This window comes from Drosophila innubila (genome assembly GCF_004354385.1).
Source record: "Drosophila innubila isolate TH190305 chromosome 3R unlocalized genomic scaffold, UK_Dinn_1.0 2_E_3R, whole genome shotgun sequence".
NCBI classification, from domain to species: domain Eukaryota; kingdom Metazoa; phylum Arthropoda; class Insecta; order Diptera; family Drosophilidae; genus Drosophila; species Drosophila innubila.
The window spans coordinates 1,129,498-1,154,220 of NW_022995380.1; the positions used below are offsets into that span (position 1 = coordinate 1,129,498).

The following is a 24,723-nucleotide window of genomic DNA, read 5'->3' on the forward strand; positions in this document are numbered from 1 at the left end:
TGCACCTAGTCGGACGATTCGCTAAAATTATACGATAAGTACACAATGGACGAAAAGAAAGAGCAATAAATGAAATTGTGTGAATTGAAAATAAATATTTGATCGAGTTGCGTGCCAGTTTTAAAATTCGGTTTTTAACACTGGCATTTGTACAAGAACTAATATTTTACAGCACTAAGCTGAAGCAACAGCTGACTATAAACGCGGATGCCAATCTTTAAATAACAATGTTGGAGTCTCTAAACAATATTTTGTGTGTGGGCTTCAAAGCGATTAGACGTTATCCGTATCAGTAGCTCCACAGACGTGTAAGAATCAAATGATATTTTATTGCTCATGATAATATTTAGCGTAATTACAGCTGTATTATGGTAGCTTAACAATAACTGTTTGAGTACTATTGGAATGTTTATGTGTGTGTGTGTGCATAAAATAATATAAATTTAACGGCTACGTTTGTGTTGACGTGTGTGCAATTAGTTGGAGTGAGTTGTTATTAGAACAAAATAATAAACAAATAGACGTGGTGAATATAATTCATGTAAACTTGTTTATCAATGGACATACAAACTAAATTGCTTAAAAGTGAGCGGAATTTGTTTTGTAAACTTGTTGCGATTTTTTCTTACTCTTTCTCTCTCCCGTTAACCAACTTTCTGTTGATGTATGTACAGTTAGTCAAGAAATTGTTATGACCACATTAAAAATTTACATAATTTATTTAAAAATTGTTGAGCAATTTGGATGCTACTATTTTTTTTACCTCTTAAATTAAACCATATGCAGCTATAATAAAGTAAAAAAAAAGAAAGCAAGAACTTTTACTTATTTTGAGAATCTAAATTTGTAAATTTTGTATGTTGTCAAAACAATTACTTGGCCAACTGTTTATATTTATGTGGCGATCGACTGAGAAGTTGACCACTCTTTGGCCACATGCAACCAACTTTCGTTTTCCGCTTAGATCAGCGAATTCTTGGCATTTGAATTGCAGGCCAAATAGGCGAGATCATAAAACCCGATAAGATTGTGTTTACGAAATGACTTTAGAGTGCTTGGGATAAGTGAGGGTATTACGTGGGAATACACTTAATAAAGTTAATTAATGTTATTTTTAATTATTACAGAATTCATACGTTTGCCAGTTGAAACACGGAACAATTCAAACAAAGCTCAACATTTGAAATGAGATATTTTGGCGGCATTGAAGGGTATGTAAGGTCAAAGAAGTAGCTCCATATCGATTGTTAAAACGGAGCGGTGTTCTTGATTTATAAACTAGCATTATTCCATATTATATACACACATCAAGTGCGCAATTGACTAACAATAAGGTAGATTATTAGATTGGGCTTAGGTGCTTGACAATCACTTATCAATGGGATCAACAGATAACAGATAAAACTACTATATGTGATATTGCTTTCATTCATTTTCTCGTTTTATAACAATTACAATATTAACATTATTCGGACTTGATAAACTTGACCAGTTTCGTCTCCGGAATCCGCTTGTTTCTTGTTATTGTTCGCTGTCCATTCATGAAGGGCACCAACACCTCGGGTATTGTGATGGATATGGATTCCTGATTGTCGGTGCTCTGATAGGATTCAATTAGAGCGATCAACAAACGTGGAATTGCCGTTGCAGTGCCATTGAGTGTGTGGCCGTGCACCACACTCCCATCGGTGGCACGTTTGTATCTAATGTCCAGACGTTTCGCCTGATAATCCGTACAGTTGCTACAACTGGAGATTTCGCCCCACATCTGCCGACCAGGCATCCAGGCTTCTATGTCGTATTTCTGATAAGCCGGAGCTCCCAACTCACAAGGCGGCATGTCGAGCAGTCGAAAATTAATGCCCAACTCCTTAAATAGTGATATCTCAATGTCCTTGAACTGCTCAAGCGTTGCCGCCGACTGCTCTGGCGTGGCAATGGCAAACATTTCCACCTTGGTAAACTGGTGCACCCGATAAATGCCCTTCTCCTCGTGCAGACCTGATGTCTCCGCTCGATAGCAGCGACTCACGGCGGCCACCTTCAGTGGCAGCTGCTGCTCCGCCAGCACTTTCTTGGCAAAGAATCCTGCGAGCGCCATTTCAGAGGTGCCCGACAGGCACTCGCCTGTGTCCAGCTTGTAGACCTGTGTGCGATCGCCTTCCGTTCGCATTCCGCAGCTCTCAATCACTTCCCGGGGCAGAATGTCCGGCACGGAGATCAGTTTGAAGCCCTGCCTGGTCACAGACTGCAATGCATATTGTATAATGGCCTGTTCCAGCATCGCCAGTTGACCTGTCAAATAGTAGCTCTTGTGTCCAGTATAGTTCCCAAGGTGATCCATGCGATACAAGTTAAGTGCTCTGGCCAGCTCGGAGAACTCTTTAGCTCCGTGCTCGGGCAGTGTTCGGTGTTTATAGTTCGCCAACTCGAGCGGTTGATTGTCATAGCTAAGCAGACGTGGATGTGTTGCATTGGGCAACTGCTCCAGTTGCTCCTCCAGCTGCCGCTGGATCTCTTTGTCCGCATCGGCGTCATCCTGCAGAGCTTTGATCAATTTGCGTATATGCGGTATATTGTTCTTGTGATGCCTCAGTTCAATATTCCGCTCCAGCTCATCAAGCTGTGCACTGGTTAGTCCTGGTGCTGACTGCGCTGCCGTCACCGTCTCATGTGCCTGTGTTGTTGTTGCTGTTGTCATTAGGCGCTCCATTGGCCTTTGCCGGCGCAACAACAACAGCTTGCGAGCATTTGCCAGCAGCTTCATTTCAATTAAACTGAAATTGTTTTAATAAGCTCGTAGCACAACAAGTTCTATGATCTCTCCGTCTCCCAATCCAAACACGACACGCACTTCTCTCCCAACGTCTTTCAATTAATAATTAATAAAAGTTTATTTATTGTGCAATGCGAGCGTTTGATGTGTGCGAAGATGTGGCAACACCGTGACAACATTGGACGGTGTTGCCATCTAACCGTATTTTGTGACGTCACTTTTTGAATTGGCGCCTTGGCTTATCTTTTAAATAGCTTAAAGTAATAACAACAATTTATCACAACAATACAAAATACATTTAGTCATTAATTGAAGTGGCGATAACGATTGCATATCCTATTGTTCCGTGTTGCAGAATGCACATGCATTTATCTCAATTGAGTCGTGTATAGTTTGAAGTTGCACAAGCTGCCATAATAATGGCAATTGAATGCGGGAAGAGAACTACAAACAAATATATAGGCGTATGCATATATTACATACATATTTATCCATTCAATTCCCAAATAGCCCGTATGAATGAGCGCCCATTTCATTCTGTAATTTAATGTAGGTCAATTAGTTGAGTGAAATACCATTTACAGTTTAAGAGGAAAAAACAAATTCACACATTTTATTTTAAAGAAAAATTTGCTTTTCTAAGTTTTTTTTTATTTTATTCGTTAATACACTTGCAAAAGTTGTGCCTTGTCTGTCTTATAAAAAACGAAGTACTATATAATCTAACCGTAAATGGAACGATCGGTCGAAAACAAAACTTGAGTATGGAAAAGCTCTTGTTTTGAGATATCTCAACCAATCTCACATGATATACTTTTGATACTTTTGTGGTTTTGTTGTCCATCCTAACCCAAATAGATTCAAGCCGACCAACTATATTATTTATCTTCCAAAGGAACTGTTGGTTAAAAATGCAAATTGTTATGTTATAACTAATATAATTTCTGTTTATTTATGTAATATGTATTTATTTCAAATACTTAAAGTACATAATGACTCGTAAATTATTGCATTAGCATTATATTTAAATTTAATTGAGACCTCTGGGAGGTTATCAAATTCTCTGTTGGTTAAAAATGCAAATTGTTATGTTATAAGGCTTTGACAAATACATCAACTATTTTGATTTATTTATGTAATATGTATTTCTTTCAAATACTTTAAGTTCATAATGACTCGTAAATTATTGCATTAGCATTATATTTAAATTTAATTGAGACCTCTGGGAGGTTATCAAATTCTTTGTGCGCCGAAGATAACCTTATTTCTTCGTATTGTGTGGCTTATGGTATTCAGAACAAGTTTAGAAAAAGAAATAATGAGATACCTACATCGAATCTTAAATATTTTAAAAATAATATATATGTGAATATTTTTCTGTTAATACAGTTACTGTCTATAAAAACGTTCAATGTATTTATGTATTCTTGAAATTGATTAATTGAATAAACGTGTCTAAACGTAGCATTCCTGTCCATTCTTCAATTTCAATTAGTTCAATTGACAACCATTTAATTCGATTTAGTTGAACTATTAATAGTATAACGTATGTATTGTCCAGCGGTCATGAACCTGTAGTAACAATAAGTGACGAGCGGATGTAGACACCAACAAAATGAATAATGTCTATATATAATTTATTTTATATGCTGCAGCGGTGCAACGCACTCCCACTTAGTCATCTGCGATGAGAGTGGAGAATCCGTGGGCACCACCAGCGGATTGGGGACAAACCATTGGGGCATTGGCATTCCCGAGTGTGCCCGACGCATTGCCGATATGGTGGAGCGTTGCAAGGAAGAGGCAAAAATACCAATGGACACTCCGCTGGCGAGTTTAGGTCTCAGTCTAAGCGGCTGTGAGCAGGTAGAGTAAAAGATCCTATTACTTTTTTTTTGTTAAAAAAAAAAATGATTTTCTTTAATAGGAGGCCACCAATCGAGAGCTGGAGCAGGAGCTGCAAAACACATTTCCCAATCTTTCTGATAGCTATGCCGTTTCCAGCGATACAATGGGCAGCATGTTCACCGCCTCCTCCATTGGCGGCATAGTGCTCATCTCGGGAACGGGATCCAATTGCCTGCTGCGCAATCCGGACGGATCCACAGCCAACTGTGGCGGTTGGGGTAATTTTCTCGGGGATGAGGGCAGCGGTAAGTGCTATGCAATGTTACCTTCTCCTCCAGCCGTTATCAGCTGCTGTTAATCAGCTTTTGATTTGCATTATTCCAATGAAACGACCCAGATTAGAATTGGACTGATAACATTTGATTGACATGTAATAATTATGTTATTGGCATTCGCTTGAATAATTGATTATTCATACTTTTAGCCTGGTTCATATCCCATCGGTCCGTGAAAGTGGTGTTTGATGACATGGACAACTTTAAGAAGTCACCGTATCCCATTGAAAAGACGTGGGCCTTGATCAAGGAGCATTTCAGCATCGAGACACGCTACGATATGCTGACACACTGCTATGCTCGATTCGACAAGCCTTTCTTTGCCAATATGTGCAAGAAGCTGGCATCGAGTGCTGAAAGTGGTGACAAGCTGGCCTTGTCGCTCTTCCAAGAGGCTGGCGAGCACTTGGCTCGCATGATCAAGTCGCTGTTGCCCAAAGTCAGCAAGGAATTGGTCAAGTCTGGCGAACTGGGCGTTGTCTGCGTGGGCTCAGTGTGGAGCAGCTGGAATCTACTGCAGGAGGCGTTCACCAACGAGCTGACAAAGATGCCCATCCCATACAATCTCAATCTGGTGCGCATCACCAAGAGCAGCGCCTACGGTGCTTGCTACTTGGGTGCGGATAATGCTCAGTTCGATTTGCCACGCAACTACGCCGATAATATCACCGTGCTGCACACCTTCCCGGCCAGCAGTAATCCCTTGAAAAACGGGATGACGAATAAGACTTGTGACTATTAGCAAATCGTACACAGTATGGGTATTACGCAAACATTCTAATAAATGTAATTTAATAAAATATATAGATATATACATGTATTCCCAAACCTCCAAGAGAGAAGCCCAATTTTTTAAGGGTTTGTTAGAAATACGTATGAAAATTTTATTCGATAAAGTTCATTGTATTAAGTTGGTGTATGTGTGTGTGTGTGTGTTCAATCAATTCTGTTACATATTTGGAGATGTACGTATATACATACATAATATTTCTTTAATTCTCTTTATATGCGCTCTGTTTTATTGATAGGTTAACTTTATATTTTTCTCACTATTAATACTTTTGCTTTTTTCATTTGTCTTGAATGTATTTAATATTTAAAGCCAACTTATTTATATTTTGCCCATTTGTCAATTCTTTGGCTAATTTGATTCTCGCATAATTAAGCAAAATTATTATGATTTTCTATGATTTGTAGAGTAATTAACTCATATCTAAAGACGCACATACAATATTTAAAATAGTACATAGAAAAATGCAATCGATTGTAGCGTGGAATTAATTATAAATCTATGAATAGTATAGATAATTGTTTGCATAACACACAATTTGCATAGTGTATGTAAGGTGTATACCACAAGAAACACAAAAAAAAAAGGAATAACAATTGTAATAAAATCGAATGTATTTCTCAGGCCACTCGTCGCAATATTTGAATCGCTTAGATAGAAGCCCGCAAATAGTGTGTGGATAGATTATAGTTGTGGTTAAATATTAGAGAGTAAGTGTTTACGTTTAACTTAAATGCATCGACGGTTATTCTCAATTGTTCATGCTCTGCCGCAGCTTTTGTGGATCCTGATAGTGTGACGACGATGATATAACCGAGGGATGCTGTGGGGGCGGAAAACAGCGCACGTGTTCCACATTTGAACCCTCACCGTCGCCACCCTTTAGATATTTGTTTAGGATTGAGAAAATTTGTGAGTTTAATACTTGGAAGCGTCTTATGCGATCCACCATCCGTTTCAATTGCTACAAAAACACATTTAATTAATACAAACATGTAGTACAATTGTCAATTTTAATGGACTTACAATGCCTTTGACATCCTCATCCTTGCCATCGACGCGCTGCACTCGCAAGATATGATAGCAAAAGTCCAAAGCTTCAAATCGACGCTGTTGACCAAGCAGCACAATCATTACGCAGCCAGCCCAGTTAAGGCCCTCTCCGAACAACTCCTCGATGGTGTACTCAGTGCCGCGCACGGGAATACAGTAGACAAACTGTAAGGCGGACCATAGACGATGAAACTCGGAGCACTCGTCTACATGAATTATGCCATTGGCGGGAGGCGGTCCACACCAAACAGGATCATCCAAATAGCTCTTAACGCGATTTAGTATCACCTCAAATATGCTCAGGCCGCAACAGAGACGCTCGCGAGTCAACAGGTCACCTTCTCGAGCGATCATTGCTTGCTGTCAATTCATAAATGAAATAGTTGCAATGTAATATTATTAACAAGATGAATTCAGTTCTTTACCTTGGCTGTGCCAATTTTCTCAACATTGGAAACAATTTGTAGGTTGGCAAATTGGGCTTCAAGACGCTTTTGCTTGGCCTCCGGCTTTTCGTTCTCTGCAATGCAAATAAAATAATTGTATTAGAATTGTTTAAAAATGTTGTTTATGTAATGTAAAGCCACCTTTGCAGAATGGGCGTGGAAAGATGTTTTGAAAGAGCGCTGCATGCAGCAGATCGCACACCTCCTCCTGCGACAAAGCCTGCTCGATCAGCAGGCAAAAGATGATGCAGTTGCCAAACTCTCTAAACGACTGAAAGAGTTCCGTTTTAGTATCCGGATATTGCACAATGTCCGTCAGATGCGCCTGATAGTAGCTGAGGACGCCGGGAGAGCCGTACTCGCAACGTGGCAGCTTGCAAGACTTGGGCATGGCAATCATAAGCGTTTTGGTAAATTGCAGCAACGAGCCTTGTATTAGTGGCTTGACAATGTCTTTCAAAATAATGTCCATGACGACAGCAATGCCCTGGTAGCCCAACAAGCGACACATGGCATGGAAATGCGGAGCTCCCACAAAGCCAGTGTACTGGCCATATTGTGTGGAATAGGCAGCATTCAATTGCTTTGAGCCCCACAAATAGTAATGCGACATCTGCGGTGGCTTTTCCCGCTGTATTGCCTGTGACGATGATAAATTGACCTTGGTGCGAATAAAGCTGCAGAAAAACATTTCAAAGTCATTTACTCAAGCATAACAATTTAATTTGTAAGAGCTAACTCACCGATTTGTGGCCGCATTGTAGCAATAATTGACCAAAAAATCATAGTTCAATTCCACAAATACGTGCAATGTGATGCGACCATAAGGTGCCAAGACATTATGATTAGCCTCTTTAACCATGCCGTCAAAGTTGTCTAAGGCCAAGTACTTGCTAAGCATTTTGTGGCAAATGCGGTTAGCCTCCAAAAGACCTTCAAGTTCCTGCAGGAATCAAAAGGAAGAAAGTGACATACAGACAACTTGCGGTTTTGGTTTTTTCTAAAGGTCTTACCACAATTCCAGTAATGTCGTTGCCCTCAAAGCGACTGATGGCCAATTCGATGCTCTTGTGCATGTTTGCATTAATGCGTTGTGTGATCAACTTGTTTAGATCAATAGAACGTCCTAAAATACAATATAAAAAATGTATTAAATCCTTCAATATCAATCAACAGTTAGTCAAAACAGTTAACAAAATTTAAATTAAAGCATTTACTTCTTTTGTTTTTTAATAGTTAAGAGCAGTGGATCTTATAAGTTTGTTTTTCTACAACTGTTTTAAAAACCAATTATAATAAGAATAAATCCATAAATATAAGTAAAGAAATTTTTTATTTTACCAAATCCATTACTCGGCATTACTTACCCAATAACTGAACGTGTCGTTGCTTAAGCAGCGTATCGTAGCGATTATTGCGTGGATATGATTGAAAATTAAACCCAAGTACTTCGCACTCAAGCCGAAAACGTTTATCTAAGAAAATGCTGCAAATATTTTAAGAAGACAATTGTTAATTGGCATTTAAATAATTGCAGTTATCAGATTGACTCACCTGCCTGCCAGCTGCTTGTAGTGGGCAAAGATCTGCTCACTTAGCTTGTAGACAAACTGGTCAAAACATAAGTTGACCTCGGCCTCCACCTCATCGTAGAGGAATTGCTTACGGAAGACAGTGAGCGCATAATGGGCCGAATCGTTGTACAAGTCCAAGGGATACAAGACAAATCTGTAATTTAATTAGAATTCGAATTATTAAAAGCTCAAGAATAAGCCATGGTTGATTTGATGCGCTATATTAAATTTTGAATTGATTGTTCATATGACAGATTTGAGATATAGAGAATTGATTTCAACTAAATTCGAATATATAAGACGAAACTATTTGCATAATATGTTAGATTGGTTCATCATACTAAAGATTGAAATTAGAATTTATAATATTGTGATCCGATCCGAGCTTTTTACGAGACAATTCAGCTTATCTAGAATATATATGCTATATAGACTCTAATACGCCTCCATTAAAGTGTCACAGATATCGTTATAAAACTATAGTTTCTGCAAGGATATACAAATGGATTTAACTATAGACTTACTCCATCATTGAGGGCTCCTTGGTCTGCAGTATGTGATCGGTTAGAATCCACGGCATTGACATTTCAATGGGAAACTGTATACGTTTCTCCATCGTAATCAAATCCTTGCATTCCTCGTTGTGCTGATGCCGCACCATGCACTTGTTCACCTTACGGCCCATGGTCATTTCTAGGTAGAACTCACGATACCACAGCTGCGACAGATCGCAGCATTTCTGAAGGGTGTCGCTTAGGTTGAGCAAGTAGCTCCAATAGAAGGATGTCTTGTGGAACGTATCTATCTGCATGAGGCAGTTGCCATCGATGTCCTTGCGGAGCGTACGCTTCCCGCCGCTCTTGTCCGCAATCAACGACTCCAACATGGTGCGCACCATGTACAGCTGGGTGGAGGAGGGTCCAACATTGAGCCGGGGCACATGTATACGAAAGCCGCCATCTGGATCCTTTTTGCCCTTGGAAACAGGATCATCGGTGGGCTCGTAGCCCTTTTGCCAATCGGCGGATGTTTCTCGCACGGACATGATGATGCTGCGAATAAGATCCTTCTTGTTCTTGACCGCCTTGCGCAGAGGTTCGCGCAGTGTCAGCTGCACAAAGTCCTGCAGCTCGGAGTAGATGTTGCGTCGGATTGCCTCGCAGAGCACCGTCTCGATGCGGGCCATGAGCACCTGCAGGCCCTTGATCATAGCGATGACCTCGATTAATGCAAACTTCTCCTCCGATGTGTAATTGTATCGAGTGGCGCGTTCATATTCCTCCGTCTCCACAGGACAATCCTTGTTCTGGTGATGGTCTGTGGGGTGCAGGAGCTTCCAGGAATACAGCTCAGTGACCACACTGGTCCATTCCGAGAGCAGCTGTAGGCCGCGAAGTGCCAAATCGGCGGTTATGCGATTCTCAGCATCAGATGGATTCTCTTTGACGGTGGTGGTCACCTCGTTGGTGTAACGCGCCAGTTCGGAGATGTACTTGACATGATCCTCGCGAATCTGCGGCAGGTGCACCATTAAATCAGCTTGTGGGCTGATAGCATTCGAGCTGGAAAGCGGCCATTTGCTGGAATCAAAGTGCTTGCTACGCTTTATGTAGTTGAAGGGGGCGATCTGCATGTCGCCAAAGAGGGGCACCACCTCCAAGTTCTTGAAGATTCGATCAATGCGATCGAGGCGTATCTTTTTTTTCTGATCCAACTTGTTAATGTTGCACGCGTCGCTGTCCATGAGGAAAAGTCCAAAGCCCATGACTTTGACAAGCATATGTTTCTCTTCGGGTGTCAAATACATTTTCGTCTCAAACATGTGCACACAGATGTTGACCACGTCGGAGAGCAGATCCTCGTACCCAACGATCTTCTCCAGGGTATCCTTAACAGTGTCACGTATTTTGTTTTGTGTGGCCAAGAACATGGACAGGTTCTGCGACTCCTGCAGCGTATGCGAATCGGACATCACTTTCAGGAACTGCGCTGCACGTCGATACGTGGAATAATCGTTCTTTACACTGGACTTCATGTTCTTCAGCTCGTCCAGGACCGCAAACATATTAATGAATTTGCCAAGCGTCAACAGATACGCCTCCGATACGAAATCCTTGCGTTTCTCGGCATGACACAAACGCTTCACCTCTCCGGAGAACGCTTCAATTGCTTTTCGTTGGAAATACATGAAGTTGAGCAGTTTATTCACTTCCGGTGCTAAAACATCTACGGTTTTCTCGTAAATCTCAACGCGATTTGGCTGCTCATTGGATTTGGGCTGTGGAATTGCTCGGGAACAACACCTCCAGGTGTAAAGCATGACGGCATGCTTCTGTCCCTCGTCCAGGAGAACGTTCTGCAGGTGCAGGAAGTGCAATTAAAAAGTTGTGCATTTGAAACGAAATATATATATAAATGTGAATTGATTTAAGTTATTACCAAATTTGCGTGCGTAGTCGCCTCTTCGATGTATTTGGCAATGCCTGTAACAAATCCATTGCGATCCTCGAAGTTGGTATCAAAATTCGCCTTGTAGATAATGCTACAGGGCTGGGCCTCAATACATGGCTGCTCATCGGGCAGCGGAATCTCGTCCAGCACTTCCACATTGGACAGGGCATCGGCTAGTGTTATCTTTTCGGTCATGTTGATGTATTTGTCATCACTCTAACTATAGCAGATAAAATTGCACTCAAAGGCGGGGCTGAGAGCTCCGAGTCTCAGACGCAAGATTTTCACAAATACACAAACACAGTTGCCAGCTTAGCTATTTTATAGCTAGATCTGGCTATTTTCAGAATTCGTTTGCTACAAAAATTTAAAAATTGCTATTATCTGGAAATCTGGCTATTTTTAATATATATTCAGCTAAGTTTAGCTATTAATATTTTTGGTAAAACTGTGCAAGTCTGTCCACAATAACAAATTTAGATGGTTTCGAGACAGAAACAGCTATTGTTCCCCCTAAAAACTTGACAGCACTGTGGTGGAAGACTGCCACCAGGTCCAAAGGCTGCCACCCTGCAAAATTTCCCGAGCTGGCAACTTGTTCTAATTTAATCAAAATGAACTTTGGGTGCACCCAAGAAAATTCACCTTAATTGAAATTTTTATTAATTTTGAAGCTAGAATTTTTGTTAGAACTGTTTTAAAATTTTTTCTAACAGATTAAGTGAGGAGCAATCTGTAACTCTTGGTATTTTTGATTTGTGGTATTTTTTTCGTTAACATTCTTACAGAGCTGCCAGACTAGCTCAATAATGTTAATGCACTCAAAACAATACAAAATAACTTAGTAATATTACTTAGTAATATAACTTAGTAATAAATTTATTAAATCTTATGTATCTTGGGAGCTCGTTTCTCTCTTTGAGTGCTGCTTAACAGTTGTAGAATAATAAAAATACTAATCAGTGTGCTCGTTTTGGTGCTGTTATAGCTCTGTTATCTCATGTAAATGTGAGTTATTTTATTTGTTGTATTCGTAACAAATTAATTGCTGATTAAACTACAATTGAAAACATATTTTCTTGGAAATTTCAAAGGCTAGTATACCAGAATTTTTATAAATATAAGCGACCACTGTTAATAACAGTTGGGCAAACTGTTAAGTTTGCAGATGGCAAAATCATAACATACAACTAGGGGGTGCAGCGTAAAATGGCTGTTCAATTTTATTTCGTGAATATTTTTTAAATTGTTGACATCGAATAATTTACGAAATGCTGAATACACAAGACAAATGACGCAAAGTGTGTAAATTGTTGGAAATAAGTTAAAGAAAAACGACAACCACAAGTGCTCAAAACAAAAAGTGTCAGACGCCCCCAACAAAGTGGAAAAGCCACATAGAATGAACATAGAAGTGTAAGGGACGTTGAACGGTGCGACTCTGGGGCTGGTTGGTGGTGGTGCATATTGTGCTGTGGTGAGGGGTGGGGTGGCCAGTGTTATCGCCTTTGCTCGCTATCGCCCACAAATAGCCAGCAGCGGCAACTTGCTCCAAATTTCTAACGCATGCGCAGTGCTAACATATTCGCTCGCTGGTTGCCCAAACAGGATATTTTATTATACTGAAATTCATACCCACACAGACACACATACATAAGTGCGTGCTGCGCTGCGCTCTGCTAACGTAGGAGTAGCGCAGGAAATTCGCATATTCAGGCCAAAAGCGTTGTGCTCGATGCTCGTAGTAAAAGGCGGCTCATAAGCAAAAGCTCCGCACTGCCATTCGGACGCATTCCGTTGCCTGCTCCCACACATACTCGTACCCACACACACACATACTATACACACATCGCGCACACATACCAGCATGCATGTACGTGCATACATACATGCATTCACATATACACGCGCAAAAATCAATTAAACGCAGCTAAAGAAAAAAAAAGACATCGGTAAAGTTAAAAGGATTTTTGAATTCATCGCGATTATTCGCGTTCTATTGCTCGATTGCCCGATTGCCCGCATAAATTAATATTAATAATAATAATGTTCAAATTGACTGTGAAATGTGCGAAAGCAAAAGCTCACAAGTTACGCAAAAAATGCAGCAGCGTCGCAGTCGCAGCAAAAGCAGCAGCAGCAGCAGCAATGAGCAAAATGTGAAACGGAAACGAGCGAACGAGCAGTGCTAAAGTGCAAGGATAAAAGGATGCGTCGTCGTGCCATTGACCACCGAACCAGCAATTTGTCATTAACGCCTAAGCCAACTGCAGCAACTGCAACAGCAATTACAATTGACACAACAATTGCAACTGCAACCTAGCCCCCGAAAAGCCTCGCCATCTGCACCTGCTGCCATCAAAGCTGTCACCTGCCGGCATTCCTGAATCTGACGCTGAATCTGACGCCGACGCTGCCGCTGACGTTGCTCTTGTTCCTGTTCTTGTTGCTGTTGTTGTTGTGGTTCTTGTCAGTGCAATTTATGTGATTTCATGTTTTCATAACTGAATCCCCATTGTGTGAAATGCCTTTGGCAACGTCAAACATCATTCAGATACTATCAAGCAGCATCCTTCGGCACCAGTTGTTACCCAGAAACAGGACAGGTGAGTCCAACTCCAAACTGTGAACTAGGGGAGAGAACGGTCAGAGAATGGCAACATACGAGTATTTGTATGTACCCTACCAGCACTTGTCATTGACGAGAGACATGCTGATTGAAAGCACAATAGTTGTTGAACTTATTCTGGTTATCAGCAAGCAAAGGATGTAGTAGTTGAGCTTCGATAATCCTCTCGAATGTCCTTAAGAATATTATTTCGCTGCCTTAATTGGACGGCTCTTATTCCTAAAGGAAATTTCTTGGAAATGGAATACAGTGGACTCTAGGAAAGAAGTCTTCGTCAAATAATCTTAAATTATTTTTTTATTATAAGCCTATCAGAGTTGCCAGAGTTTGAAGCGTTAGAATAAACTTAATTAGAAGGCTAAGCTTAAGTATACCCCAAAAATAAAACAATTTGCTAGATATAGCTTTTAAGAGGATAATTTGACTAAATCTATTAAATTTTCTTGAATTCCAACAAAACACACCATATTAAAAATTGTATAAATTTTTTTCTACTTTTAAAGAATTCTAAAATACATTACAATAAATGCACTTAATTAATTTAAATTACAAAGTAGTATAGAATCAAAGTTGGCTCACTAATGAGTGCTCACTGTATCGTTTTAACATACTCGTAGATTTTCATTACATTTCTATGGTCTTCAAAAAAATTGTGCTATTTAAAGCTAAACTTCAAAGACTTTAATTTCGGTCAGAATTTAACCAGAAAATCGAAAAATACAAAGTACGAATGGCAAATACAATGAGGGAGGGAGAGAAAACATTAACCGCGGCATTAACAATCAAGGAAACATTTTTAATTTTCTGGCTTTTTTAGCCGGGCTCGTTTGAGAGGCGGTAACAAACTACCCCACAGTCCAATAAAGTACAGAACATAGAAAAGTTGAGAGCTTTGCTCCAAATTGTCGACGCTAGTAAAAAGACTAAAAATCATTTCAACACAGCACCAAAAATTCAGAATTATTATGGCAGAATGTTGCAGAATCAATGGGGGAAGAAAATCGCAACCACAACTCAAATATAATGCTCATTTTAGAAGAATGCCCATCAAAGTGGAATTTGTTAAATTCCAAGTAAATTTTATTAAGGCATTTGTTAAAATTCGAAATGGTTAGTTTCTTAGAGTAATGATTTTATCCTGTAACTCCCAACTGGTTGAAGCAACAGCTTATTTTTGAGTTTGTCGTTATATGACCATATTGAACATTTTTATTAATTTATATAGTTCAATGGAAATTCTAACGGACTCTTACTTTTCCAAACATGTATGTTATCCTAAACCTTTTATTAAGGTAGAGTAGACAATCGTCTAGCCATAGTAACCTCAAGGGATGTAACCACATCAACAGACGAGCTGTATTAAGACAAATTGTTCAAATTACTTAGTTCGACTTTTGCTGCTAATTGTAATTGTTGCTGGGGTTTCAGATACTATGTTGTAGGTTTTTTTTCCGTCCTTCCGCTTGTATACAATTGCAATTGCCCAAAAATTCGCTGTTCGCGTAACATTTTCCAGGTGGAAATTCCCCAAGGGGCAAACGCTGTGTCTGCATACGATACGAGTATAAAGAGTTAGTGTTTGAGGTGCGAGGTGTTGCTGCAATCATAGTTGAGTGTGTGGAAAGACGGTGGGGTGTGTCTGTGTGTGTAATGGGTGTGCCACTGGATGGTGATGGTGGTGGTTTGTCACTTTGTTTTTGGGCTTTTGTGACATGCGAGTTAATGTCTCTGTTTGGCTGTTAAACTTCAATATAATCGATATATCATAAACTCGCAAGCTGTGCTCCCTTATTACCAATTATTAGCGCTGTTTGTTGCAGAATAGAGCGTAGATAAAATTAGTATTAATACATAGTATTTTTAGATTCTTGTACAGTTTTAAGAAATGCAAGCATTTTATAGATCGAAATATCCTATATTTATGATAAATGGCATGGCATTTTGTCATTCATTTATGCACTCACTCATACACACACAGACACACACACAGAGACACCCCTGCATTGTAGCTTGGGGTGTGCGAAAGCGAAATCATAGCTTGCGAAATTTATGATGTCATAAAAATAAATTTTAGACATGCGTAGACATCATTTGGAGCGACTGTCTGTCGAATTGTTTTTGCAGTCACTGTAATTGTTGCCGCTTTCGATGTTGATGTTGTTGTTCTTGTTGCTCCATTGACACCCGGCAACATCTTTCTTGTCTGATTGCTACACTTTGTCGCGATGTTGTCGCTGTGACACAAAGTATCTTGTAGCTGCATTTGCATGTCGCTGCCGCTGTTGGCAATAACCCGCACTCACACACAAACGGAGACACAGACGCACACGCACACCATTAGAGCCTCTGTTTGTGCCTGCATAGAAATTATGAGCTGAAAAATGTTGCATACCGACGGGCGCAGCTGAAGTTCATTGAATGGCGCTGACTTTGTTGCAAACGGAAGCTGATGCACAGTCGGTTGTCAGAACGCAGCTGGACTCATAGATACACACACATACATACAAACACACATATGTATATTCAGAGATGGAATGGCCTTAGGTATGGCATGCGAGCAGCACATTTAAAAGTCCTCTGCACGATTGCAACATTTCTCATTGCAAACTACTGGGAGAGATGGGAAAAGAAACAGGGACTCAACTCAGTCCATGGACAAAGTGTTTTATGGCAACAAAATCTCGGTTGGAGTCGTGGGCAAACTGCCAGCCGCAGCTCCATTGGCCCAGTTCGTCGTACGTGTCTGCCATGATGTTGGCGACGATGAGGACACGACATCATCACGGACGTGGAAAGCTTTTGGCAACTGATGCCCAGACCAACACTCCTAACTTTTGCTGCTCCAACTCCTGCATCCTGCATCTGTTTTAAGCTACTTAATTAAAAATTCTTTGACTGTGATTTTTTCCATTTCGTTGGCATTGCGGTTGCAAGCCTTTTGACAAAATCATATGCAGAAACTGGGACTGGAACTGAGCATGTCGTTTAAGCGGCTAAGCTTCTGCAGTTCTATGTGTGTTTGTGTGGTGTGTGTGTGTATGTGTATGTGTGTGTATGTCTGGGGATTTGGAGCGCTAATAACTTCAGTTCTAAGAGAAACAAAGTGTGTATGCAACAACATGCAGTTAAATTTATCTAAACAGTTGCACAAGTTCACAGCAGCTAAGTTGTCTCTGCACCAAAGAGTTTTTCTTCATTTCTATCTCTCTTTTTTCCCACTCTCTCTCTTTCCCTGTCATTGTAGCCAGCCAGCTGCAAATGCTTTTTAATTAAAAATTATATCAACATTCATTGCTGCTGACATTCACAATGGCAACAGTTTGAAGGCAAGAGAGGCGTCGCTGTTAGCTGGATAATAGTTGTGTTAGCTTGCAACATGGCTGATTCCATTGTTGTGCAGTTGCTGTGGCATTTAAAGTGTTAAGCACAGATACAAACAAACACAGTAGCATAATAGACCATTTGAATATTACAAATAGATTTATGTTTCGTACAAAACAAGCTTGAAAGTTGCCACAATATTTCTTTGAAATTAAATGTCAGCCCTAGCCTAAGCTGCGTCTGGAATAAATGAAGAAAGATAACTATATACTTATGATTTAGCCAGTTAATAACATAGCTCGTTTTTTAATTAAATTTTGCAGTTAGCTTTTTGAAAATGCATTGAAATGTCTTTGCATTTGCATAAAAGCCTCCTTGTTATACCCGTTAACTAAAAGTAAGTAAAATGGTAGATTTTGTTCGTTAGAATGTATGTAACAGGGAGACGGAGGCATCCCTACAATGAATATATATTCTTGATCATATATATTATCTTGATCTAGCCATGTCCGTCTATTCGTCCGTTTGAGCGCCTAGATCTCAAATTACTAATTTGTTAGTTGCAAAAGATAATAATTATTTATTAGATAAACAAAAGTTATTGTACTTTTCGTCAATGCGCTCTTTAAAATTTCCCAAAAGCTTTATTTTTTGATCTTTTGCCTCAAGTGTGTCGACATACATACTTATCAAAAAATAAAAAACTCCGCATATCTGAAAGTCAGGTTAACTGCAATCAAGTGGTAAAACCTCAACTTGAGCTATATTTGCCGGTTTCAGAATTGATTTTTTTACAAAAAACATATACAGTCGAACTTCCCTAACTCGAATCACCATTACCCAAAGAAAAAGTTCGACTTATGGAGACTTCGAGAAACTACATTTAATTTATGTTAAATTGTAATCTTTTTAATTTTGTTTTATCTTGTAGGGCTTACACGCTTACTTAAAAAATAAAAAGTCTTAAACTAGTGACAACAAACTCATATATTCAAATTGCGAGGTATTAAATTTAATTATCGTTAAAGTTAAACAAAACAAAAATCAGAAATTATTTACTAAACTTCATACACTTCAAATTGCTTTTACTCTTACTTTACTTTACTTTAACTTTAAAATTTGCTCTTATTCTTCAGGCTAAACAGAACTTAACAAATCGGAAATTATTGTCGGATAAATATTTTTTAAATGTTATTTTTGAAAAATAAAAGTGGCTTAAAGTTTGTTTAAGGCCATACAGTGATCATCACTTGTAAAGTTACTGGTTTGCAAATAAACAGTCAACGTCTTTAAGGCGTTTTCTACATGGCTCATGGAGGGATGGCAAATATTTTCCTCCACCGAGTCTTCGTCATCGCTTTCAGCTTCGCTTAAAATAGTTTCCACTAAATCGGAGCTAATAAAACGCAATTTATAGGGGATTTCGACTTACACTCTATTTTGTTTGAGTTACAGAAAATTCGAGTTACAGAAGTTCAAGTTAGGGAACATTGCTGAAAAATGCTTCTCGAAAATAAAATTTTTTTCTCAGAAAAACTTTCAAAATGTTGAAGTAGCGATCTCAAATAACCGTATCGGTATTATCGAATTCTTCGAAAAAGTAAGGACCGACAACGCAGAGTGATGAGTCTGCATACCACAACTGTGCAGCTAAGTGATTGCGATCGCTTCTCATGGAATATCTGTAGGCTGTTTCCATGTTTTAATATATTTTTATTGTTTAAATGTTCATTGTAGTCGCCCTGAAGACGACTACCGATGGTGGTCGAAATATATCGGCAAATTTAAATAAAAATAAACATCAAGACCTCGAGCCAGCTAACCAACTCAATTTTCCATTTTTATTCGTTTACGAAACTAATTTAATATACTAAGTTCCACAGAAATTAACACCAAACAAAAATCTCCCAAAAATTGTTGGAGTCTTTGAAGATTTTAGGTTAGTTTCGATTTCTGGGGCACCCCTGAATATACTTATGAATTCTTCTTGGATTAATTTATGATAATAAAGCTTTCAATTACTATTTTCATTATAATACAGATAAAACAACGTGCGCTGTAATTAGGTAGTTTCTTAATTATAATATGATATAGTTTTGCTGCATAGTCAGATAGGTAAGTGAGTATAAAAGTTTTTAGACTGAACCTAATGTATGTGATTAAATTAAGTAAATTCACAGTTACCATGCAGGGCTGTAACTGTATCTGTGCCTCGCACTTTGAGAGCTGAGTAAACAACGCTTTATCAGTGCGCGCTACTTTATTTATACCATATAGAATCGGACTGCTTTTCGATATGCAAGTGCTGGATGACACATTGTGGATGGGGTTTTTGGTAAGGTTCTGTCTAACTATTCAACTGTCCAACTGTTGCGATGGTTAACAGGCAAATGCATATGACACATGTCAGAGCAGTCGGTTGTTGAGTGTTGTGGAATGTTGTTAGCTGCCAACAGTGTGGCAAAGCTTCATTAAGTAACACACACGCTGTTCAACACTCACACTGATAGCAGACAGCGGAGAAGCATGTAAATTGCGTTTGCCTGTTGACAATTAAGTGACAGTAAATACTTTTTGATGAGTTTGGCAGGATCTAGACAGCTTGAGCTTAACTTAAGTTCCCCTCACTAAAATTGTACAACTCTTTTATTGATTTTCTCACTTTCTGTCTCTGTCTTTTGCAGCACCCTATACGAGCAACGAATATATCGAACTTGCATTTTTTATACAACGCTAAATGAATTTTTGTAAAATTAAGAGACGATAACTTTACGCTAAATGTCAAGACGGTCACGCTCCTTGGCGCATTGTTCTAGACTTCAGCCAGGGCTACAAATGCCCCAACTGTAGCAGCAGAAGAAACACTTTTCCCAAAAGGATCCCCACTCATAAATGCAGTGGAAGAAGAAGTTTACTCGATTGAAAGCAGCTACTGGAAATTCGCGTGTGCGAAGAATGCTTTGTTGTGGACGTAGAAAGGTAAGTAAAATGCCAACATTACACATTATTGATGAACTAGATTCTCATTTTTTTTTCGAGCTTTCCCAGAATTTTAAGATTGTAATAGGTAATACACAAAAAAACCAACAAAAATTGTTCAACAGATTGAAATTAATATTCTTAACAATACTTCAACATAATCTTTTTTTTTGGCCAATTGTGAGCGAAATTTAAGTGATACAAAATATTTTACCTATTTGGATAATTCATTATTGGAGGAAACTCTTTAAGAAAACTTTTGTGAAACAAAATATTCTTCGCTTTTGTAATATGTATTTGAATGGTCATTGCTGCAAATGCCCAAAGTTTCGGAATAAGAAACATAATATATTTTGAATATAAAATAATTCAAAATTGAACAGGGATTCCCTTAATTGAACTAAAAGGTAAATCATTTTATCGAGTAAATTCAACAGAGCTAATTCATACTTTGTTAATTTATGTTTTACACTTGACTCTCAATATAGCTTAATTGCAAAATGTGATTTACCTATCCACATTTTTCGCCCTCCCGCCTGCGTGAGAGGCGTATGAGCGTGTCTTTGAGGTATATACCTGTGTATTTGTTGTTTGTGCTTTAATGCAGGCGGCGGACACGAAACTCAATTACATGCGAGTACAACGTGTGTATATGTGTGAGTGTCTGTATCTGTATGTAGTGGGGGCTAATGGGCGGTGGGCGGTGGGAGGGTCTGCGGTTAAGTGGCGCCCTCTATTGAACTTAAATTGGATATACCACGAAATTTAATGCAATTCTTTGGTTGCACTACGTTAATTAAACGACCTGAGATGAGGAACTGAACTTCAATCAGTGTGTTTAATCATGGGTTAAACAAAAAAATAAACGAGTTGCTTAAATGAAATTAATGCCCAACACTAGGGTTAATTGCAAGCTTTCGTAATTATTCACACCTTTGAACATCATCAGGTCCACGATCTGGACTGTAATCTAGGTCCATTTATGTTGGCCATGCTCATGGTAACTTTTAATTAAAGCCCATTTCAAAGGTGTTTGCTAATGCACCAGCAAGCATAAGATTCATCTTTATGTAGAGTACGGCATTCGCTTTTGTTGTCACTTCTTCAACTAAATTTGTCAACTTTGAGCAGCTGAGCGACTCCAACTGAAAACATTAACAAAGTGTTGGTGTTAATGCTGGTGGTGAAGGGGATGTTGGCGGTGGCTCAACTAAAATTGTTCTAACTTAAAACTAAGCAACGGAAATCACTTAGACTTAAGCCAGGGAAACGGGCTACCAGGCATTTAAGCAACCAGGCATCCAGCGAAAAAGAACAAAACCATACGGCAAAGTCAAAGGCGTTTTCTGCACCTTGTGCAATTCCCACAAGGTGCAGAAGACGAAACATTTAAACCTTAGACACAATTTTCAGCCGCAAGTGTTCATACACTTTATTTCGATGTATTTTTAGGGTATTTTTAGATTTTAGAGACGCATCAAATATATTTTTCATAGTTCAACTCATTCATTTTATTAAAAATTAGTGGAGCAAAAAATACATCGAAACATCGACGTTTTTTTTTTTTTTGGCGATGAATCAATTAAATTACACCGATGTAGCTCATTCGAAATAATTTATCCAACAGACAAATAATAATAATTCTTTAATGTTGAATATAATTTTTATCCATAAATAATTCCATGCTCTAGGAACTGCATACTACTATTTTTAATATCTTAAAATATGTATGAAATAATGCGAGGAATGTACAAATGCCCTCCTTATATACGATCGACTTTTTTTTTCGACTATAATCAATAACACTAGGCAACAGCCAAAAAAATTACAAGAACCAAACCTACTTTTTTGGATAGATTTGGGGCCCCAAACGACGGAAAACATTTTGATATATCATATTATATGATTATAATCATTATTAAAGACAAAAGAGCTCGTATCTTTCAGGTGCACTGATATGTGAATGTAAAGCGAGGTTCAGTATCTATCGTTAGTTAGAGTGTACACATTTTGTACTGTTGCATCTAGAATTTATTTCATGCTGTTGTTTTTTTTTTTTAAGCATAAAACTGACTTCGTGCTGACGTCAAAAAGTTGAACAAATAAATTAATTAAGCTGAGCTGAAGCCGATGAAAGTTGCCGAGCTGCAGTTTGCCTGGTAGCTTCTTGGCCTGACTTTTTGTCGATGCCTAGGATGCGATCATCCCGTGGGAGTCTGGAGGCTAAATAATTGAATTGACGCTTCGGGCATATTTAGATGTGCTGCATTTATATACCCTCTAACGAAAGTATAATAATTTTGTGTAAATATAGCTAGCATGCAAGTGAAGGCGACGCGAGAGACAAACACATGTAAAGTTTTTATTTTATTACCACCATGCACATCAAGATCTCTTAAAACAGTAAATGGGCAATTTGTTTTGATCAGATTTAGTAGTCAAGTCGATATAATATGTATATATTTAAACAAAGAGTTTGCAGGAATAATCAGAGTTTTAGTCATCCAACAGGATAATAAAATATACAAAAAATGGGTAAACCTCTCCTGCATATTAAATCGAAATAAATAGCGAATTACAAGAGCAGTTTAAAAGTAGTAGATTGGGATTTCCCAAGAAATTTTACGGCGCTCGGATGATAAACTCAAAAGTTATTCAAGAAATAATTTTGTACAACTACAGCATTTATGAATACGTTTTAAATTTTATTTTATAAATTTGAACGTGAGTAGAAATATACTAGTAGTAGATGTAAGGGTAAAAAAAACGCGGCGCAGGGTATTTCTTAGTTGTCCCCTTTGAGCTAGAGCACTTTTACTTGCTATAAATTGCACGCAGATGCCGCTTGCCCCTTGCTTAATAAGTTTCACGTCAGGTCGTTGCAAATTGATTTGTTAAACAATTTTTAATTGAAATACAACGACGCCGCCAGGCAATATGTCAAAGTTGAATGGGGAACAAACTGATTGCCTGCCTCTTGGCGCTTGCCGCTTGCTGCATGCCACTTTTAAACAGTTAAATTTTCTCAAGTGAAATGCGCAGGCATTTCTATTGGCAGACGTATGTACGTGGCAGGATGCAGGCTGCATTTGCTGCATGCCACACTGAGTGTTGAATGACAGCCAACAAGCAAACCTATTGAATTACAAAACCAATAACTGGGCTTAACTGGGCGGCACAGGGCGTGGCTGCAACTGACACCATTTGGCATGATATGTTGCTATTTTTATCATTTCTTTTTTTATATGTTTTTTTGTTACGCTCGCAGCATTCATCCAATGAAGTTCCAAACTATTTTGAGTGACATTTTTGGACGCAACTCGATGAATTTATTGAAACGCTTTTCACATTACGAGTCCGAATATGTGCTGCTGAGGGCAGTAAATTATTTTGATTTATTTGCATTTCGACCAAGCACAATGAGGCGTATACGTGATGCGAAGCGAATGAAATGGAATATATGTATATGAATTTCATGAATTATTTTAAAGCCAAAGAAAGTAACTGAACAGTTTGGCTGTTGTGAAGTTTTAACCATCAACAAATTGCGCTGTTACTTTTAAATGGAGCTAAGCAGTTCCTGGCTTTGTTGAGGAGGATGCTGCTACTTCTACAGCCTTTGGAAATTATCAACCTGCCGCTTGGTTGACTGTTTGTCTGGTTGCTTAAATTCTGTAGTCTTTGCCATTCAATGCCGCATTTGAAGATGACGTTGACTGCGGATTTCTGTCTATCTTATTGTTGGTTTTCTCTGTGTTCCCCGAGTACCATTCACAAATAAATGGCGGGCATTTAGGCAACAGGGCGGTATCTCCTTTTAGCTCCTTATGCTTTCCCAACAACAGTTGGTGCATTTGTAGTGCATTCGAGCAGCTCAGCAGAAACGAGTCTTGCACAACGTTTGCCTCAATGCAGATAAGAATATTACTTCAGTTGGAGCTGCTGCAAAGACTCACACACACACAGACCCACACATACACACAGTAAAAGTTAACAAATATTGCCAGAGACAAACATTGTGAAGCGTTTTCAGTTCCTGCTCTGGTTTTGCTTGTTGGCACATTTCCAATTTTTTGTTTATGTCTAGTTTTTCCGCTAATTTGAATACCCTTAAAGTAAAATTACATTTGTTTTTAACAAAAATGTTAATTCGTAAATTTTAACAAAAGTTTAAAAACAATTCAGAAATCAAAATAGATTTTTTGTATAAAACTAAAGAATTCCTAAACCAAAACCAAAACCTTGCTTTGAAATTCAAGCCAGCAAACCGATTCAATGTTACAAAGCGCTGAATAAAACACATTAAGATAATAATTGTGTGCTGAGATACACGTATATGATAAATATAACACAGACTTCCCTTAATGAGTACTTAGTTGTTCGGTGTGCTGAAAAGAACTTTGTTGGCATTCTTCTTATTTAGAGTTGTCCTTTTTTAACGTTCCCTCAATTACTTTTGCAAGAGGAAAAACTGCAAGGAAGTATTCAAAGCGCCCTGGTCAACAATATACGACTTAAAGA

At 38.7% G+C, this 24,723-nt stretch overlaps 4 protein-coding genes and 1 long non-coding RNA gene across 8 annotated transcripts in view; 3 read left to right on the forward strand and 2 right to left on the reverse strand.

Annotated features, from left to right (window-relative positions):
* Window positions 1-219: 219 nt before the first annotated feature.
* LOC117789602 (N-acetyl-D-glucosamine kinase) lies at window positions 220-5,875 on the forward strand. Of its 3 annotated transcripts, none has more exons than XM_034628644.1 (5): window positions 220-308; window positions 1,128-1,211; window positions 4,432-4,642; window positions 4,704-4,929; window positions 5,109-5,875. In XM_034628644.1, the coding sequence occupies exons 2-5, from the start codon at window positions 1,186-1,188 to the stop codon at window positions 5,699-5,701; spliced, it is 1,056 nt and encodes a 351-aa protein (XP_034484535.1). In that variant the 5' UTR covers window positions 220-308; window positions 1,128-1,185; the 3' UTR covers window positions 5,702-5,875. The 3 variants fall into 3 exon arrangements, with proteins under 3 accessions (XP_034484535.1, XP_034484534.1, XP_034484536.1); XM_034628643.1 differs by having other exon boundaries at window positions 229-485; XM_034628645.1 differs by having other exon boundaries at window positions 254-322.
* Window positions 1,406-2,944, reverse strand: LOC117789601 (serine--tRNA ligase, mitochondrial). The gene has a single exon (XM_034628642.1). It carries the CDS (start codon window positions 2,765-2,767, stop codon window positions 1,466-1,468), a length of 1,302 nt encoding a protein of 433 aa, XP_034484533.1. The 5' UTR covers window positions 2,768-2,944; the 3' UTR covers window positions 1,406-1,465.
* Window positions 5,876-6,345: 470 nt separating the features above from the next.
* On the reverse strand, window positions 6,346-11,587 carry LOC117789600 (cytoplasmic FMR1-interacting protein). The gene is made up of 10 exons (XM_034628641.1): window positions 11,262-11,587; window positions 9,347-11,178; window positions 8,803-8,976; window positions 8,616-8,734; window positions 8,262-8,374; window positions 7,992-8,191; window positions 7,390-7,925; window positions 7,228-7,322; window positions 6,776-7,162; window positions 6,346-6,713 (listed from the first exon to the last, which is right to left on the reverse strand). Exons 1-10 carry the CDS (start codon window positions 11,466-11,468, stop codon window positions 6,501-6,503), a joined length of 3,876 nt encoding a protein of 1,291 aa, XP_034484532.1. The 5' UTR covers window positions 11,469-11,587; the 3' UTR covers window positions 6,346-6,500.
* Window positions 11,588-12,443: 856 nt separating this feature from the next.
* LOC117791091 lies at window positions 12,444-13,307 on the forward strand. Its single transcript, XR_004618022.1, has 2 exons — window positions 12,444-12,750; window positions 13,204-13,307. It is a non-coding gene; the product is annotated as an uncharacterized LOC117791091 (long non-coding RNA).
* A 6,709-nt stretch (window positions 13,308-20,016) lies between these two features.
* LOC117792113 (rho GTPase-activating protein 100F) overlaps window positions 20,017-24,723 on the forward strand; it is a 36,951-nt gene continuing 32,244 nt past the window's right edge. For both annotated transcript variants that reach the window (XM_034632100.1, XM_034632104.1), the window contains exon 1: window positions 20,017-20,202. In XM_034632100.1, the coding sequence (XP_034487991.1) occupies window positions 20,116-20,202 (87 nt within the window). In that variant the 5' untranslated portion in view covers window positions 20,017-20,115. The remainder of the gene's footprint in view (window positions 20,203-24,723) is intronic.